General features: G+C 40.7%; 1 protein-coding gene across 3 annotated transcripts in view; it reads left to right on the top strand.

The window, feature by feature from the left end:
- Window positions 1-9,794: 9,794 nt before the first annotated feature.
- Window positions 9,795-20,393, top strand: part of LOC126251504 (nuclear receptor coactivator 5) — a 138,649-nt gene continuing 128,050 nt past the window's right edge. For 2 of the 3 annotated variants that reach the window (XM_049951979.1, XM_049951977.1), the window contains exons 1-2: window positions 9,813-9,964; window positions 10,128-10,300. In XM_049951979.1, coding sequence (XP_049807936.1) covers window positions 10,144-10,300 — 157 coding nt within the window. In that variant the 5' untranslated portion in view covers window positions 9,813-9,964; window positions 10,128-10,143. Of the gene's footprint in view, window positions 9,965-10,127; window positions 10,301-20,393 lie in introns of all 3 variants that reach the window. The other variant, XM_049951978.1, reaches the window with a different exon arrangement.

Below are 20,393 nucleotides of genomic sequence, written 5' to 3'. Positions count from 1 at the left end.
AGCTGTCAATAATTCTAGTATCAGAACGCTGGGTTGCAAGAAGCTGGTAATTCACTTCGGGTTTTGCTACTCCTTTCAAGTGAACGTTTGTAGTGGCAGACCTTTCCTTGCCTATCTTAAGAGCAAATCCCCTTTCATATCTTGTGTTTTCGATGGATTTATGTCAACCCAACTCACAAGTGGATCCAGCAGTGGTAAATTCAATGGGATTTTAAACAGTTCCACAGAAGTTCGGATACATCGGGTCAGCAATGTACATCAGCAATCTGTTCTACAGATACTGACGCAATTGCACAGTGTAAGGCACATATGATATCAGGGCTGCCGGTTTCGCGACGCATCCATAGAACTGCACTAGATAAAACACTACAAATTTAAACAGTTTTTGAAGAGACGCTGCATTCCAATGTCATAGGGCGTTCAGTCAATGCTTGGGCCTCTCCACTACATTTGGTTAGAAAGAAAGATGGTACATGGCGTCCTTGCAGAGATTACTGAGGATTAAATGCCAGGACCATTCCAGACAAATACCCTATTCCACATATTCAAGAATTGATGTATGCTTTGGCCGACGCTGTAGTTTTTACAGTCCTGGATTGCTTCAACGTCTATAATCAGATTCCTGTAGCACTTCAAGACAGTAGTGATCACGCCTTTCGGCCTTTCCGAGTTCTTGTGCATGCCTTTTGGACATAAAAATGTGGCTCAGACCCATCAAAGGGGCATAGACCAAGTGCTGTAGAGATTAGAATTTTGTTTTCGGTATCGCGACAACATTTTGATATGCTCGGGTACTGCAGAATCACATGTCAAGCATGTGACTGAGATATGGCAAAGGTTACCAATGTATGGTGGATAAAAGTGAACTGACCTTACCAGTTGTAGAGTTTCACGTGATGGAATCGCCTCTGTGCCGTAAAAGTTGCTTTGTTGCGTAAGCTGCCACATTCGAGGATTTACCGACAACTGCATTGGTTGTTAGCCATGGGGAAATTTTACTGCTGCCATTTACTTGCAACTGCGACTATTCGGGCACCTCTTACTGACGCTCTTGTTGACCACTACACTGAATATTTACTGGAGTGGTCTTTAGAGATGGACAAGGCCTTCCACGCTTTACAGTACAGTTTTGAGCAAGCAGTGTCACCTGGTACCAGTCACACCATTCGCTATGGTGGTTGACGCCATTTAGCCCGCGATTTTTCAAAGAAGCTGCTACCACAGCAAACAAAGTGGAGCGGCCACGATAGGGAATTGCTGGCAATTTTGAGAGCGTGAAGCACATCTGTCCTTATGACGAAGGCCGTCCAGTGACAATTTACACACATCACAAGCCGCTTGTATCGGAATTCCAGAACGCAAGCGATAAGTGCTACCTTGACAGTTCAGGTACATCAAATTTGTGTTTGCGACAGTCCGTCGACGGATGTTCGACGTATTCAATGTGCTGAAAACATACTGGCTGACTACCTCTTCTGTGTACGACGTGGTTGCGATCCTGAAGTACGACGAACTCACCAAGTTACAAATGGCAAATCATGAACTGCAACACTTACTGACAGATCAGTCTTCAAGCCTGCGATTCCAGGAGTTAGAAGTGCCTCGTTGTGGTGTCAAGTTATGGTGCAACTTCTCTCGGTAGGCAGCGCGCCGCTGTATCACACCACAGGTTTGAAAGGTAGTGTTCGACAGTGCGCGCAGTCTGACAAACACAGGGGCGATGACCACTGTCAAGATGTTAACGGAACATTTCGTGTTGTCGTTGGTTAGGAAAGATGCTCGCAATGGGGCCCACACCACCGCATGCTGAAAGCAGTTCTCATGTGCCATCGAGAAAGTTGGCCTGAAGCCCTTCCTCTGGCACTGTTGGGGTTATGGACGACTTACAAGGCTGATATTGGCGCCTCTGTGGCTAAGATGCTATATGGAGAGCCGTCAAGGATCCCAGCAGAGTTTCTTACTTCTGCACTGCTGCCAGACCAAATGGCGGTCCACTTGTCGGTACATTCAGGATCACTTGGCACAGATTGGACAAACATTGGCTGTGCATCATCGCTCACAACTTGTTTCCTTGCATGATGTGCTGATAGTCCATACGTCATGCGGCGCACTGAGACCATGTAGATGCCTATTCAGCTGCTGTATATGGGACCCCACCAGGTTTGGTGGTGAAGTAAACGCCCATTTCATACTCTGCAAAATGGGCACCCCAGCAAAGGATCAGTGGAAAGACTGAAACTAGTGTGGGAAATGCCGACTCCAGCTTCAGGCGACGAGTCGAGAAACATGAGGGGCGGGGTGGCTTGGGGCAATCCTCCCAAATCATGCAGCCAATAGATGACGGACCCAGTCCTGGACAACTCTCGCCAGCCTTGCAAGCAACCACTTCACTCCCAAAGTTATCGCAACCGATGATGGTTTCCACAAGAGATGGCAGATTTGGGAAGTTCAATTACCTCTTTATTCCCAGTGCTCCGCGCTTTACGAGGACGCCTTTTCCATTACCTGCCCCGTCGCCAAGATTTTAAAAGAAGAAGGGGTAGCTACTACTTGCGTGAAAAAAAAAAGAAAGCAAACACAAGGTAACACTTGTGGAACATGGACAGGCGGCGTCGATGCTCACAGACGCCGTCGCTCCATCTTCATGGCATGTCTTCTCGTAATGTCGTGCAGGCACCGTCATCTTTTCAATCTTCTGCGTGCGAATGCATAAAAATTATCTCTTGTCAAGAACGACCTAGCTACAGGGCGGATTTTCGAAGATGCTCCGCAAGAAGTTCTAAAAGAATTGGTTGTACTTAGAGTTCTTCACAATAGTACAAAGACAATCGTTTAAATAGTCCCAAAACTCCTTGAGTCGTATGACAACACCTCCAAACAAATAATGAGTCGCGTGACGTCTGATCCACGTGACAGCATTGTTTCTCGTCCTCCTATAATAAACAGCGTCCAGATATAGGACGGTGCGCGAATCGACATAAGCGGGCGACATTCGTAAAAAGGGAGCCAAAATTTGACGCACAAAATATCATATCTCTTCCGCCGGCCCACAGTGTAGCCGGTGTTCGTCTGTGTCCTAACAGCTGTTGTTCACACATAATGGCGAATCGGTACGATGGATCCTACTTTTTTTGCCGTCACCTACCAGATCGAACGTACGTCTTAACGCTTGGGTCTAGTGTTTCGCGCTGACTGTGCGTCATACTACTTTCCAATTCGACGACATTAGGCGACTAGCGGAGAATTGGGGTGCGAAAGATGTCACTGGCTGTTGGTAAGCGAGAAGCAGGGAGAACGTCCCATAGATAACTATACTCCAGATAAAATCTCCCAAAATAGGAAAACGGCGCCGCTATCTCAATAAGCGCCACCAGCGAGTCAAGGGAAGATAGTGTCAGAGTTTGAGGTGCATACCAACGCATTGGGACACTCCTCGATCATGTAGATTAACAGCGCCAACTCCGCCGCATTCTGTAGGGTGAGGGAGTCGTATCGAACCTCAAATATCATTCCCGCGCTGACAACTGAACCGAACACCGCCATGACGCTATGTGTTAGGCAGCGGTAGCGTTTGTGCTAGATGTGGAATTCGTGTTAGGTCCGCTGATGAAGGTCCAAAACACGGAGTCGATGATCCACAAGTCCAGCACAGATACGTTGCAAGTGGCTCTGTTAATTAAGGGTCACCGCGCATTGGATGTCGTCCGTGAAGTCGATAACAAGACAGCTGATTTTATGGCACAGTCTGAATGGGGCGACGTTTGCAGGTGTCATCCAGTGCCAATATCCAACGCCACTGGTTTGTATACATTTATATGGCTCCTCAAAACTTCATCATAAGCGGCTAACCAATCCTTCGCTCTGTGGACATCATGTTCGTCACGAAAAGTTAACGTCAGATCATCAGCATACGCAGTACACCTAAAAACGATACCACCGTACAGTATCGTTTACAAGGAGCATCCCTGTCTCACAGAGAGGCGAAGGCTGCAAGGCTGTCGACTGTCTCCCGTTAGACATTTAATTATAAGATTGATGTGATAATGATACGTTTTCAGTGCACCTCTGTCTTCAAACGACATACTGCATGTTATCATATAAAAGAGCCAAATATGCCAAAATAAATACGGCGCTTGGCCTATCGATTGTCGATATTGCATGTGACGTCAAAAAGACTCCACGTTTGCAGTAATTCTTGTGAGACGAGGGTAAAGGTACATCTGTGTGCCTTGCGGCTGTGCTTACCTGACACGCAAGTAGAGGCACGTGTCTCCTCGTCTGGTTTGTGTATTATTTGTATCCTCAAAGTTGACACTCGGTGTGGTAGCTGCTGGGAGCGACCGTAAAGGCATTTCCTGTGTACAACCGCTCCCGTCAGACACCGCGCTGAGTGTCAACTTTGTTTGCGCATGTAAAGAGCAGGCCCCCACAACCGCACTAGTGGTCGACTGTGAAGAGCGGACAAATTGAATAGCTGGCCGGCGGCCATTAGAGTGGTAAACTGACGCGCGGAGTTCGAATGTTTATACATCGCTTTTGGTTATAAAATGCCTTCCCTTGAGTTGAGTCACAAACATAATGCCTCATTTAAATACGTTACTACAATATACTTTTTAATTTAAGAACAAACAGCAACTAGTCACTGTTCATGAATTTATCTTACGTACTACATGGAATCTGCCATCGCTAAAAGTTATGTACTGGACCCCTACCATTTTTCGTAGTTCATTTACGATAGATGTACGCAAAATGTATCAAAATACTCGAAGATTTGCCCACTATATTAATAGATATTTTCTGATTCTACCTTGCTTTAGATTTTATGACGAGAAGTGCGTTATATATGGCATAGTGTTTTGGCAACTCACGACCAAATTATCAAGTTTCAACCTAACCTAGACCATGAAAACACTACCGATCAGCCAACTTTCTTTGATCAGAACATATAAAATTGTATTCTGTCGGTCGGAAATCTTGCCTCCTGACAGCGTGTAACCATTTTTGTAACAGCTGTGGTTTTGAGAAAGGAAACCTGCAAATAGATGCACAGACATTATGCTAACACCGTGTTACAAAAACATTTATTGAGCAAGTGCACTGACATACAAAACAACTTAAAATATTCACATACCTGTGCAATGTAATATTCGTTCCTTTCTCGAATTTATTTGTACAATTAATCGCTGCACAACTCTTCACCATTGTACTTCTTTTGATTGGAACGTACAGACAGTAGAATTACGAGTAACAAATGCTGTATGTACGCCCAACAAATATACAACGTTGAATCAGGGTCTTCATAAACAAAAATACTGCACAACACATCAGACTACACCACTATAATGGCGTCCAGCCGAAGGTTCAAATTATCCCGCTACTGAAGCGCCATCAGTGAGTCTAGTTATTTTTTACAAGGTCTTTGGTAAAGGGTGACCCATGCGCACTTTTCAGAGACATGCGTGACTTTGCGTCGGGGCATTCACCGCCTTGCGTCTTCGTGCAACGGTCGCTTGCGCCAAATGCGCAAGACAGGTCGCACAGGTGTAAATGCATCATCTTTACCCTTCTGTTGACAATAAAGTCGAGGTATCTTATATGTGGCTATTGTAATTACATTACATTAGTTTTTACAATAGGGAGCGAATGTAGTGCCATAAAAATCGGCACTAACTAAAATATTGCTCTACGTTTGTCTTTATTTAGATATCTATGGCCCTGGAAGATATGAAACCATTGATATACAAAAAGAAGGAAGGTGGCATTACAGACTTACGCTGTACGTTGTTTTGAAACCAGAGTGGGTGGGGCTTGCGGCCATTTGAAGTACCCAAAACATAAGCCGACTACTGTTTACGAATGCTTCGTGTTCATTATTTCTGTCGTGTGCGCGCAACAACTGTTTTAAATTCTACAACTTATAGAGGTAACATGAATAACGTAGTATCAGGAAGGCAATTTCGAACGTTTTTCTGTTCTTGAAGGCGTATTTTCACTAGTAATACGACAGATTTGGCCTCGTCAACGAAACTTGTTTTTTTACTGCTATATTTCCGTTAATCAGAATCAGAAGGAGGCGATGTGAAAAGCACGTTTTCATAATTCATTTAACTCCACTTTTACCTTGTATCGATAGCAAATGAAACTGGAACTCCGAAACTAATGCTTGTTTGCTTACTGGTACTGCTGCTTGTTCCTTGTATTCTCAGCTTTCAACTAGTATGCACATCATTTTTAATGTTCATGTTTGCAAAAAAACTTACCTACGAGTTCTTTGTTAGCCCATAAATGTGTGCAACGAGGAAAGAAGCAAGCAAGAGCTGCTGTCGTATCTCGTGCATGTCAACAAAGTGAATGATTATTGAAATGTCAAAGAAACAGAACGGCATAGAGGTAATACACCCGTGCAGAATAGACATCTTGTTTTATTAGATTGTCAGTGCCATGTTCTCACTTTGAAATCTTACCTCTGATGTGTCATTCAGTATGGCCAATGATAGCAACTTATAGGGTAAAAAAACGATATAATTTTTTAAACATCTCCCAGCATTGTGGAATGCTGTAAAATGTGGTTAAGGGGATGGTCTCAAACGCTTAAGACCCCTTAAAATCGATATTTTGCTATAACGTGTACGTAAGTAACTTTTTAGTAATTATAGCCTAACCTGTGAAAGATGTAGGCCTACGTTTCCAACAATAACTCTGTCATTTTTTCAGGAATAACCAAATATAGCACAATTTGAATGTGCTTCTACTTTGATCATTTGCTTGACTTTGCTTTTGAATTTCATTTTGGGGTTTTCAAAGTATATAAGTCTATACCACGGTTTGTGATATACCAATAGTTAGTTACTTTGCTTCATGTACCTTGTATCATTTCCGCAATGATATGAGATGAGTCATTACATACTGACATCAGTAGTCTTTTTAATATGCCTTCATACTGATTATTTATTAGTTTTTACGTGTTTTAATAAAAGACAGGTAGACATTGTCAGTAATTCCTATCCATCAAATTACATTACAGTAACAGCACCTGTTTGTGACACAGACAACCTTAATGTGGCGTAATGAATGTCATATTATTCATCTCCACTGTTCTTGTTGGAGCGCAGCGGTTTATTTACAACACACTTCATGACGAAATAACTATACTCTGAAACGGATAGATTGCTACTCACACGCCAGGCATCTTCAGAAAGGAAGCACAGCACACATGGTCTCAAACGCTTAAGACCCCTTAAAACGACTATTTTGCTTTAACATGTACGAAAGTAACTTTTTAGTAATAATAGCATGATTCATACAATCATACACACGCACACATGACTGCTGTCTCCGGCTCTTCTAGCCAAAATCTTTTTTATAGGGGGAGGAAATGTGAACAATGAATAATAATTATCGGTGAGAGAATTTGGGGCACCAGATGCTGCCTCATCGACAATCAGCGCGGTTACGTAACTGTGTGCTGTGTGGGGACGGACCACTGATATACTGTGTGGCTCGAATGTCGGATCGTTTGCGATTTGGAAGGCAATGAAAAGCACAGGAAAGAAGAGAAAGAATAAACACTGAGTAAAGTAAGGCTAATCTAAAGTCAAGAGACAGAAATAAAACCACTACAATAAAAGTAAACAGTGCAACAATAATTCAGGTATACAAAAGAAAAACCAAGCGAGGTGGCACAATGGTTAGCACACTGGACTCGCATTTGGTAGGACGACGGTTCAAACCCACGTCCGGCCATCCAGATTTAGGTTTTCCCCAAATCGTTTCAGGCAAATACCGGGAGGGATCCTTTGAAAGGACCGACTTCCTTCCCCATCCTTCCCTTATACGACGGGACAGATGACCTGTCTATCTGGTCCCCTCCCCTAAAATCAATCTACCAACAAAGGAAAATATTGCTTGAATTCCTGCACTTAAGAATGAATGCGATCCCATTAAACTTTAGATTACGATCGGATCGGTTAGTACACTCGTAAACAAAGCAAGCTGGCATGTTTGATGAAATAAGTACGTCTCCACACAATCAAAGTACCCAACACGGTCGACACTGGGCAAGGCTACGGGGGGTAACGTCATCGGGAAGTGTCATCGCGGTGAACTAAGGGGGTGTGAATTAGGTGAACCTAATTTTGGGCTAGTTAAGATGGCGGACGCCAGTATCAAGTTTGTGGCGTAATGACACCTCCCTCCTTTTTTTACCTCCATGTATGAAACGGTACATTACAGCGCAGTTTATTCACAGTTCTCTTTTAACCTGGCAACGGCCTTGCCGCAGTGGATACACCGGTTCCCGTGAGATCACCGAAGTTAAGCGCTGTCAGGCGCGGCCGACACTTGGAAAGGTGACCATCCAGGCCGCCATTTTTCGGGGTGTACTCAGGCTCGTGATGCCAATTGAGGAGCTACTCGACCGAATAGTAGCGGCTCCGGTCAAAGAAAACCATCTTAACGACCGGGAGAGCGGCGTGCTGACCACACGCCCCTCCTATCCGCATCCTCACCTGAGGATGACACGGTGGTCGGATGGTCCCGATGGGCCACTTGTGGCCTGATGACGGAGTGCTCTTGTAACCTACAGATATTTACTGAAGAATGTCACGTTACGAAAAAAAGTTACTAAACAGCAGAAGGGCTTTTGCAGAAAGAAGTCGCATACCTACCCAGAAACGTAAACTGTTCTTCTCTACATTTCTAGCCAAATCAGTGAATGAGGAACATAGGAAACTTGTATGGAATGCAATATTTTGATTAATTAACGTGACAAATAAGTCACCACAACTATAGTTGGGAAAGCCACACAGACGTGATGATAAAACCTCAAAACAATAAAACTGTTTTCCAGCACCAAGGAAATCAGTTCCAAAATTGTTGCTATATCTTAGCACAAACGCCACACATTCCATTTTGAAGCAAAAGCAATTACACTTAGAAACATATTCCCGATTAGTAAGTCGAGTGGAATGGAAGAATGAGCGAATCAGCAGACTCCATATAACTTCTCATACATGATATACGGTATTTGTTTACATTCTCTTTTGAGCGGAGTAAACTGCAATTATACACATAATCCAAAGTATTTCTTCGAGCATGAGTAAGATTCAGCTGTTTTTATGTTTATTACCCAATAAGTCATGTCTCTTGGTAATTTGCTAATACACGGAACGATAAATATAATAACTGTTTTATTAATTAAGTAGAAACATTAATCTTGAGGATTGGTTTCAGTCGCTAGGGGCGCTAGTGTCGTTCCAAATATCAGACGGTAACAACTTTCACAGCTGGAGCAGTGATTTCTATCTACAGACTATAGAGATCACTGACCTAACCAGCAAGTGCCGCAGTGCCACTACCTTGAAATCCATATACCATGTTTGGAAAAAACCAGAATGATTCTTGAGTGTCTGATCGAAGTCTGGTCGTTCGTCCAAAATGAAAAATGAGGAAATAATTGTTCAACATGTTTTATGCTGTATAGGTATTAGCGTTTACGAAGATATACGTCGACGTTAGCCAGTACCCATCCTGATGAGTGGAAATTCCGGCATATGTAGTGTGCACCAGTGCCGCTACAAAATCCTAGTATTTCTTAGGACCTATGTCAATAAATCTATTGAATAATTGATAATTTTACTTTGTTTCTGATTCAACAAACACATGAACATAAATCGCGCTCCAGTACTATATCCTTCGCATTAATTATTCCAAAGACGTTTATTTGTAAAGATGTGAAGTTTGTGAGTAATAACTAGCCCTTGTGCACAGTGGAACTTCTGTTTCAGCGCGCAGATATGTCATATAATCTCTGGAATGCTGTTCCGTAAAGCGTTGTTTGTAGGTCCAAATTAGAGGCCTGTAAAAGGTATTTGTTGTTGTGGGGTGTGAAAGCAGTCGAAATAAAAAGTTGTGCAACCTTCGGGAAAGCTGAGTGAGTGTCTACTGTCGTTTTCAAATAAGGAAGGTAGTAATTTAAGGGTATTTGATAATCGATTGCATTCACCGCTTAGAAGCCATTTTAAGTTTTTGTAGTTACCGGGTGTCTTTGCTTTCGGAAATAACTCGAATAAACAAGGAAAAGCTACGTGTGTTTACAAGCGTGTAGATAAGTCTTCTTGGCGTTTCAGCATTTCGGCAGTAACAATGAGCTACAGAGAACAGGTGATGAAAGGTGATGTTCACAATATGATGATTGATCCGACAACCGTCAACTCTAGAATATTTATTGGAAATATACCGCCAACTGATGTCTCAAAGCAAGATATAGAAGAAAGGTTTGGGAAGTACGGACCAATTCTTGGTAAGTCTTGACTATTTCGTTTACTGTTATAAAATTTATGCTTAAAATCATAGTGCTTAAGAAATAGGCCACACAATTATTGAGAACCGTAGATCTGGTAGCTGTGGTTTTCTGATCGTGAGAATAAGTCGGATGTAAACTAACACAAACGCGATGATTGGTCAGAAGCCGTGGCACACCTACGCCGTGCTGTTATGCTCTTGGAAGCACGTTTTGCGGCTCTACAACCTTTTTAGCTGAAATCATATTCCTGTAGTTTTACAATGGATAGTATTGCACATTAATTACGCATGTGTTGGTAGCTACGTTTTTTGGTACTTTTCTAGAAAGATTGTATATTTGAAAGACTGTATTATAGTAGGCCAGCAGTTGTAGCTGTGATGCCTACATTGTGCGAATGATGGAACTGCAGTTAGCAGAGCTACAGTCATGGACAGGGTTAGTGGGCTGTGTCATGTCACAAAGTGGTAGCAACTATTCACTGCCACTATAGCAATTTGACAGCAAATTTTATCTTCCACAGAATGGGGTCAAGGCTCCAGTTTTTGCCATTAATACAATTACAATTATTTTGGTGTAGTTAGTGAATTTTTAAGTGTTTTGAATATCAACCCATCCTACCCTTATGATAGTGTATTATTAACATCATGGACCTAATTGATAGTAGCCTATAGCTGTGGCAACTCACATTATTTTATCAGCTAAAGTTATGCATTGGACCCCTCTTGCCCAGAAGTCTTAGTTGTGTGACAGACTGATCTGTAGTGCAGCCGAACGTCTATGTTAGGTTGGAAGATAAGTTTGGTTGGGTTGACCGGTAGTGAAGCGTAATGTTTAGGTCTGCGCAGTACTGAAAAATTCAAGGGGTGTCCGATACATAATTTTTACCATATCTGTGCTTTTAACGTAGTGAAATATGCAGTAGAAAATATGAAAATGTAGCATTTTTTAACTCAAGATGTTTGGCCATTATTTATAGGGATATTGAGACAGCCAAAGAATAAGGATTTCAGTATTCTCCCAGCAAAGTTAAAAATGTGCCGAAAACTATTTATAGGGGAATAAAGTTTTAAATGTAAACAAACTACAATATTCCAAGAAACACATACTATTAAAATTTCTAGTTTATCTCCATAAGAATCTTTGGGGGATTATAGACTGTTGGAATGCGGGGTTTCCAGTTATTAAGGAAAATCTCTGTGCTGAAACTTATTGAAAGGACAGATTTATTCATGTTGCTATGACAGTATGCTGCAGACACTTTAATATATTTCTTCACAGAGTTCCTTACCCATAGGTAATGCTTACAGTTTCGTACATCTAACCATGATAGCTATTGTTGGCTTTGCATAATGTTGCATATGGTACATGTCCCTGTTGCTCACAGTTATGTATCTTGATCAGTGCGCCCAACGACCTAAATTTTCCTGTTAAGGCTGTCTATTTTTTAAGTATCGCATATTACTATATTACTGTGTGTTCCAAAATGGCGAGAAATTTTCCAGAGTGACTTTGTAATGGAAGATTTATACCATGTTACGGAGAACACCCAAAGCGCTAAACAATTTGAAGAATGATATGGTGTGTGAAAATGGGAATTGTGTTGGGTACAACGAGATGAAGCTGACGAAAACTACAGGGAAAGATGGCGAAATTTGGCGCTGCTCCATTGGCAGGGACTGTAGAAAGAAATGTTAAATCAGGAAAATGTAATTTTTTGCTGGCAGTCATTTAGACATTTCTAAAATTTTGCGACTGTCTTACATGTAGGCTTTCGAACTCAATAAGCAAAAGTTTTTTGCATTGTATGCTTATATCTTCAGAAACACACATTTCCTTCAAAAATAGGTACTTTTCTTGTGATCAGTGCATGTACCCCCTAAACTGGTCCAAAATTCAACTTTCTCAGGAGAGCAAATTTAAGGTTTTGCATCTTACTGTAAATTATTTATTTTCTGAATAAATTAGGTAGTGGCAATAACTTGTAAATTTAAACTTTCTATCACAATGTACATATACACTGTTGAAATGTTTTGATTGCCTTTGAATTAAAACTTTCAAAATAATATTTTTAAAAGTGGGGGAGTGAGCTTAAATGAAAGTTGAAAACCTATTAAAAGACACTATTGTTAACCTGTATTTATTCAAAGAAAAATGAAAATTGAAAAACACTAAATGAAAATTCGGACAATCTCATTATTTTGTTGCTGTCATCATTTCAACAGTCAGTGTGGATCATATTGCTCAAATGAGGAGCTAAGAGTAATTTTAGTATGTAGAAAAACGTTTTGATGCTGTCCTCCGAGTGACTGATGATAAGTGGGTAAAATATCATGAGTTGGAGGAAAGAAAAACAGGAAAAAAACCATTAAAAAAGGAGCAGAGAAGTTATGAAGGAATTAGTTGAAAGCCATTGGTAGACACTCATGGATAAAAGTGTGAAACAGAAAACAGGTAGGTGACAGGCCAACAATTTCTTAAGAGGAGGAAGAATGGACGGCACCAGTAGTTTAGATGACAACATAGTATGTGGCTGTTCTTATGAAAATACTTTCTAATAAAAGTTTTGATGCTCATAAAATTTGTCTTAAACACATTTCAATTGAATAGGCCTGTTTTAATATAACGACTAAAGATATTTTAGGGAAATTGTAAGATTTGCCCTCAATGTGAGAAGAATGGTCACAAAAACAAATTTTCATGGGTCCATTGACATGCATAGGAAAAGTGCTTGTCTGGATGGTGATTTAAGTAGTTCCTAAGCCAATATTTAACAACTAATTGTTTTACCGTTCCAGTCAATTGCTGTAACTTTTACCTACTTTATGTACATATGTGTGTTGTCTTATATGCTGGTATAAGGAGCAAGTTACTTTCTAGAAAATGGATTCTACATGTGTTTAAAACTTCAGTTTTGTTGTAATATGTAATGGCTAAAAGTGGGGAAATGAATAACGTGGCCAAAACTAGGGAAATGTCATTTCTTTCTCAATAATTTTTGTATCTGTAGAAAACTTGTTCCTCCACAGTTGTAATGTGCAGACCTTGGAGCAATAGATAAGATTTTCTGAAGTAATTTGTATACTTTTTCCCTACACTAAACACATAGCCTATTTGAATTCTTCTTGACATGGTCATAAGTGATGCCTTGACACTGTAATCTGTTCATTATAATAATAAACCTGAAATAAATAAACACAAACACCATAATTAGTCAAAAGCTTTAGCACATGTGCTCTGACGGTGTTACACTTTTGGAAGTAGGTCCTACCTATGTATTAGATACCTAATTACTAAGTTACATTAAATGGAACTTTTAAGATGTTCTAATGTATTAACAGCCGTCAACGTTTTTTCTTATTCATGCTTTAACTGTGTAGTTTTTATTTAAAAAGTCATGTACAGTCACAGTCCCTGTACTGTTGTGCTCTGATTGTCAGGCTGCTAATACGCAGTATAAAAATGGCTGAGGCTGCTTCCTGCTTCATAGTGAAGCATGCTTGTGGAACACGATTGAAGAGTGACGAGAATAGATTGTTCTTAACGTTTTTTATATAAATTTACAGAAAAAATTGCCTTTGAAGGTTTCTGATGGACTGTATTTGATACTGTTGAGATACAAATACACATTAGATGTACAGTGGAATTGCTACCGTACTAGATTGATAACATGGTGCACCTCATGGATCGCTGGTTCAGATCTGGCCCAGGCCTTGGTCAATCTCCCCCTCCCATTTGAAAGGGTCGACAGAAGCGTCCGATCCCCGCGTCGGCTTTGACCCGTGACGTAAGGGTGTTGTCGTGTGTGACGACATGACGGCGCGGAGTTTGGTTTGAGTGTGGCTGTCTCCAGTTCTGTTTTATCTTACTTTATTTACTTTTCTAATCTGTTCGTTCTATCTCGTGAGATTTTTTTTTAAATTTAAAAACCCTTATTACTTATTTTAATTATCTGTTTCCTCCAATTTCTGTTTTAGTTTATTATATTTATCTTTCTGATCAGTTCGTTCTAACCCGTGAGATTTTTTTTTAAAAAAAGACAAAAAACACTAATCAGCTACTGAAGCATCTTTATCTTCTATGGGTTGCAGGGGTTACGACCCCTGGGGAGGTGGGTGGGTATTCATGCGTGGCTGTCTTCACTTACACGTTGTAGCTACGCAAGGCGTCTAAATTTGTTTATATTTAGTTAAATGCCTCCCACCCAAAACACCCCATTTTCCGCGCTTGTCCCGTTAGTGTCATTAGGCTTCTTGTGGAAAGTGTGTGTATTTGTTTTTGCTTCCGCCATATTTGTGACGTCATGGGTCAAACCAGACGGCCGGGATCGGACGCTTCCGTATTTCCCCCATTTGAAATACCTACATCTACTTGTAAAATTCATGTACATTTTTTTGTGAATAATAGACATCTTCATGTTTATAATGCATGCAGAATTGCTGTTTCCGTTTCAAATGTAAATTCTTAATTATCGATATTTTATGAAAAATTATTTATAAACGTTGCTCAAATTAAGAAAATGTAGCAGTTTAATTTTTTTAAATCAAAGTTGAAAAACAAAATACTCATTATTTTGGCTATGTCCTTTGTTTTATATCATAGATGTAGTCCCACATGAGCCGGAATGATAAGTGTCATAGAAACATGAAAACAATCATTTTCACAGCATCAGGCACTCCCATACAAATGCTGCATTTTTACATTTCCCGTTGTACAATTACAATATGAACCCAACAGAACTGATTTGGAGCCAAGTTACGAGGTTTGTCTTGAGAAATGACAAGACTGTTAAGTTGCCAGACTGGAACTAACGCACACAGGTTTTTCACATGTCACTGCTGAACGCTGATGGGATTTAGAATGGCATATCGTAAAAGAAGAGGAGAAAATACGATGCCTTGGTGGCTTCATGGATTCTGTTGTTGATCAGCTCATTATCAACGTAGCAGATGGCAGTTCCAGAACTGAAATGTATTTCTTGAGTTCAGATAAGGAAGGTCTAAGAGTTAGCAGATGACTGGCTGTGATTAATCCCTTCAGTGGTGTCAGTATTTAACAATGCAGTGAAATCCCTGCAGTATGCTTTTGTGTCACACATAGCTCGCTCAGAAAAATTACCCTATATTTAAGTTAGCAATTTCCATCACTCTTCTTTGTAGTTAGAATACTGTTTTAGGTGAGAACAAGAGTGTTTTGTGCTTTCCGTCTGGTCACCTAAGAAGCATGTGATAGTGCTAGTGTCTTCCCGAAAATAATTTCATTTTCTTTAAAAATTAAAGGATGTTTGAAGCTATATTGTTTCTCTGCTTGTCTCTTTTTATGTCTGAACTGCAACCGCTCACATCAATGCATGTTAATTTGACCAGCTAGCTGGTCCGTGCTGTCAAAATTAGATGTGCCAGTAAATCTGTTGTCCCCCATTATCGCTCAGTCTATGTGCGTGTAACACAACATAAAATGTATCCTTTTGATCATACTTGACTGTACTGGACACAGCTCGGCTTCCGCTCTGTGTGAATCTAAATCCAACGAGATTCAGCAAAAGCAGAAGAATACATGGTGTAATGTTTACATCAGATTTATTCTTATGATTAACACAGTGTAACCTTAATATTTTGTACTTTGCTGTATGGCCATAGAGAGTCAGATGTGTTGCGCATAGTTCAAGGTGGGTAACAGAAGCAATAATTTCATTGTAATCACCGTCACTGTAGGCTCTATTCACTGACAGAAATCCTCCTGAAGGCTTGAAATAGAAATCCTCCTAAAGGTTTTCTTTGCTTCTATCAAATAGGCATCGACCAAAGAACCAGCAACTTTGGTGAAGATTAGTGAAGTCTGAGCACACTGCTTCCTTTGCTGTTGAGCAGCGGTATGAAATAAATATGAACTGACAGTATTTATCGTTTTAGTGCATGTTTACTGTTAATATATCTGTAGGGTGCAAGACAATTCACACTACATGATGGCAGATGCCATGGGAAGCATCCGATTCTACCTGTCTGCTTTAACTTGTGACATAGTAGTGTTGTGGTGTGTGATGTGATATGGAATGGTGTGTTTAGTTGGTTCATGTTTGTAGACATTGTGTTGTTTTTGATGGCGCCATCTGGTGTCGGATGTTGACTTGTTGAGTTTAACATGTGGTATTTGGTTCATTTGAGTGGGTTTACTTAAGTCTGGGTAATCAGTGCTGTAACGTGGATTTGGAAGTTTTTACTTTGTTTTCAGTGAATTATTATGTCTATTTTTTCTGTTTGTGCATTTGATGTTTTCGTTAGGTCTGATTTACTTTTGTGGTCGTCATTTTCTCTCTCTCTCTCTCTCTCTCTCTCTCTCTCTCTCTCTCTCTGTGTGTGTGTGTGTGTGTGTGTGTGTGTGTGTGTGTGTAATTTTTTCTGGTATTTTGGCTGTTTTAATTGGTCTAGGGAGTATGGGGATTTTGAGGCTTTTGAGTTGTTCAGGTTTTGGTTTTGGGTGGCATTTTGTGAGTTACGTAGGTGTGTGAAGTTTGTGGTTTCTTTTATTAATATTATTTTTTTAAATTAGTAGATTGCCACTAGGTATTGTAAGCTGCATTTGAGCTATATAGGTCAACAGAAATGCCAGATTCCATTTTTCGGCGTTGTAATTGTTGGTTTTTTGGCATCATGGCCTTCGTTTGAGCTATATAGGTCAAGTGAAACATATAATATGTTGGTTTTGTGGCTGTAGTGTCATGTTGTAAGTTGAGATTTTGTTTGGTTGGTGCAGTGTTTCATATTTAGCTTGTCACCACCCTAAACTTCCTATTTCCTGCAGTTGTTCCATTGGTTTCATTTTATTCGTGGAGTGAGAGGTTTTTGTGTTGTTTTTATTTTTGTTTGTGTTTTTTGACATGAGTATGTAGTAACGGCATCATTGCGTTTTGTATGTGCTGGAAGTAGGTGTTTCCGCCATGTTGATGACATAGTAGCTCAAAGCAGACGGGTGGAATTGGAAGCTTCCCTAATGCTATAGTGTACCATTGTCAGTCCATCCACAAATGATCCATGTGACTGTTGATCTGCCTGCATATAAGCTGAAATTTCTCCAGTTGGGTTACTTCTGGGTCTTCTATTAATTCTGCAGATATCTCTTAAGGTCCCAAACTGATGAGTAGTACGAGGTGCATTAAAGTTCTAAGGCCTCCGATTTTTTTTCTCCGGACTGGAAAGAGATAAAAACATGCGCATTGTTTTAAAATGAGGCCGCGTTCATTGTCAATACGTCCCAGAGATGGCAACACCGTACAGCAGATGGAATTTTACCGCCAGCGGCAAGAATGAGAACTGTTTTAAATACTTAAAATGGCGACGTTTTCCTTACTTGAACAGCGTGCAATCATTCGTTTTCTGAATTTGTGTGGTGTGAAACCATTTGAAATTCATCGACAGTTGAAGGAGACATGGAGTTATGGATGTGTCGAAAGTGCGTTCGTGGGTGCGACAGTTTAATGAAGGCAGAACATCGTGTGACAACAAACCGAAACAACCTCAGGCTCGCACAAGCCGGTCTGACGACATGATCGAGAAAGTGGAGAGAATTGTTTTGGGGGATCGCCGAATGACTGTTGAACAGATCGCCTCCAGAGTTGGCATTTCTGTGGGTTTTGTGCACACAATCCTGCATGACGACCTGAAAATGCGAAAAGTGTCATCCAGGTGGGTGCCACGAATGCTGACGGACGACCACATGGCTGCCCGTGTGGCATGTCGCCAAGCAATGTTGACGCGCAACGACAGCATGAATGGGACTTTCTTTTCGTCGGTTGTGACAATGGATGAGACGTGGATGCCATTTTCCAATCCAGAAACAAAGCGCCAGTCAGCTCAATGGAAGCACACAGATTCACCGCCACCAAAAAAATTTCTGGTAACCGCCAGTGCTGAAAAAATGATGGTGTCCATGTTCTGGGACAGCGAGGGCGTAATCCTTACCCATTACATTCCAAAGGGCACTATGGTAACAGGTGCATCCTACGAAAATATTTTGAAGAACAAATTCCTTCCTGCACTGCAACAAAAACGTCCGGCAAGGGCTGCGCGTGTGCCTGTTTTCACCAAGACAATGCACCCGCACATCGAGCTAACGTTACGCAACAGTTTCTTCATGATAACAACTTTGAAGTGATTCCTCATGCTCCCTACTCACTTGACCTGGCCCCTAGTGACTTTTGGCTTTTTCCAACAATGAAAGACACTCTCCGTGGCCGCACATTCACCAGCCGTGCTGCTATTGCCTCAGCGATTTTCCAGTGGTCAAAACAGACTCCTAAAGAAGCCTTCGCCGCTGCCATGGAATCATGGCGTCAGCGTTGTGAAAAATGTGTACGTCTGCAGAGCCATTACGCCGAGAAGTAACGCCAGTTTCATCAATTTCGGGTGAGTAGTTAATTAGGAAAAAAAATCGGAGGCCTTAGAACTTGAATGCACCTCGTACTTTTGAATTAAATGTATGAGGTTGTCTTTTAGCCACCTATTTCTTGTATGTATTAAGTTTCTGTAGGATTCTTCCTGTAATTCAGCCTAGCAACTGCCTACCCTGCAACTAGTTTTATGTGATCATTCAGGTTGAAAGCATTCTGCAGACATACTGCTAGATTAAGTTGTTGCAACTTTCCAGTGTGTAATGAGTAGGGCCCGGATTTTAATGACAAGTCATGTTTTTTTCTGAACTATAGGGTGAATTTTAGAACAATTTATACACAAATCTAGGCATTTTAGTGTTGAAAAATGTGTTTTGATTGTGCATATAAATTCATATTTCAACAAATTTTAGTATTAGGTCATATTGCGCCTAACTTTTAATGTAATAGGTCATATTTCCGACAACGTTTGCCAAAAATGCATATACCATTTTCCTCGTATTTTAAGGGACACACGAATAAGAAAATGAATATGTTGCTCACGAGACAATATTTAACATGCTATTATGGAAGATACTTACTTACTTACTCACTTACTTACTTACTGGTCGTACCGGACTCGAGAGTCCATTACTGCAGCAACGTATTTTCGCCATCTGTCCCTTTCTTGGGCTATTTCCTTCCATTCACCTTCAATATCTAGGCTCCTCAAATCAGCCTTCACATTGTCCTCCCATCTACGCCTCGGTCTCCCCACAGGACGTTTTCCTTCTAGGTGCCCTACCAATACTCTGCACGCTGCCCTGCCCTCATCTATTCGAGCTACGTGACCCGCCCATCGCAGCCTACGTGATTTAATAATACTGATTATGCCAGGGCTTGAATAGAGTAGGTGAACCTCTTTGTTATGCAGTTTTCGCCGCTCTCCGCTAATGTCATCCCTTTTTGCTCCGAAAATTTTCCTCAAAATTTTGTTTTCAAATACTCGAAACGGCTTTTCATTTTACACAGTGAGAGACCAAGTCCCACACCCATACAGCATAACTGGTAGAATAATAGTTTTGTATGATCTAATCTTTAAATTCCTAGACAATATCCATGATGAAAGTAATCTATTCAGTGAGAAGTAGCACGCATTTCCTGCCCGTAATCTCTTCTTCAGTTCGGATTCAATCTCATTTCTCGAAGTGATGTCCATGCCTAGATACTTAAATGTGTTCACTTTTTCAAACTGTGTGTCTCCAACTCTTAACATTTCCTGATCTACTGCTGTTGGCATTCTAGTAGTAACCAGGTATTTAGTTTTGTTTTCACTTATCCTTAGACCTACATCTTCACTAGCCTTGATTAACGCATTCGCAGTTGCTGTTACCGATTCTTTCCTATCGCTAATGATATTTAGATCATCTGCATACCCTGACATCTTAATATTTCCATTTAACTCCACACCCTCTGAATTATCTGCTGCCATTCGTACAATATATTCTAGGACTAAATTAAAAAGTAGCGGAGACAGGGCATCTCCCTGCTTAAGTCCGTTCTTTATTACAAATTCTTCTGACTCCAATTTCCCCACGCGTACTCTACCTTTTGTTTTTTTCAAACTCGCTTCTATAAGTCTAACATACTTCTTTGGTATTACAAGTTCCAAAAGAATTCTGTACAATTTTGACTGCAATACTGAATCATATGCTTTTGTAAAATCTA

This window comes from Schistocerca nitens, chromosome 4 (genome assembly GCF_023898315.1).
Source record: "Schistocerca nitens isolate TAMUIC-IGC-003100 chromosome 4, iqSchNite1.1, whole genome shotgun sequence".
NCBI lineage: Eukaryota > Metazoa > Arthropoda > Insecta > Orthoptera > Acrididae > Schistocerca > Schistocerca nitens.
This window is presented reverse-complemented; position numbering and strand designations above follow the sequence as displayed.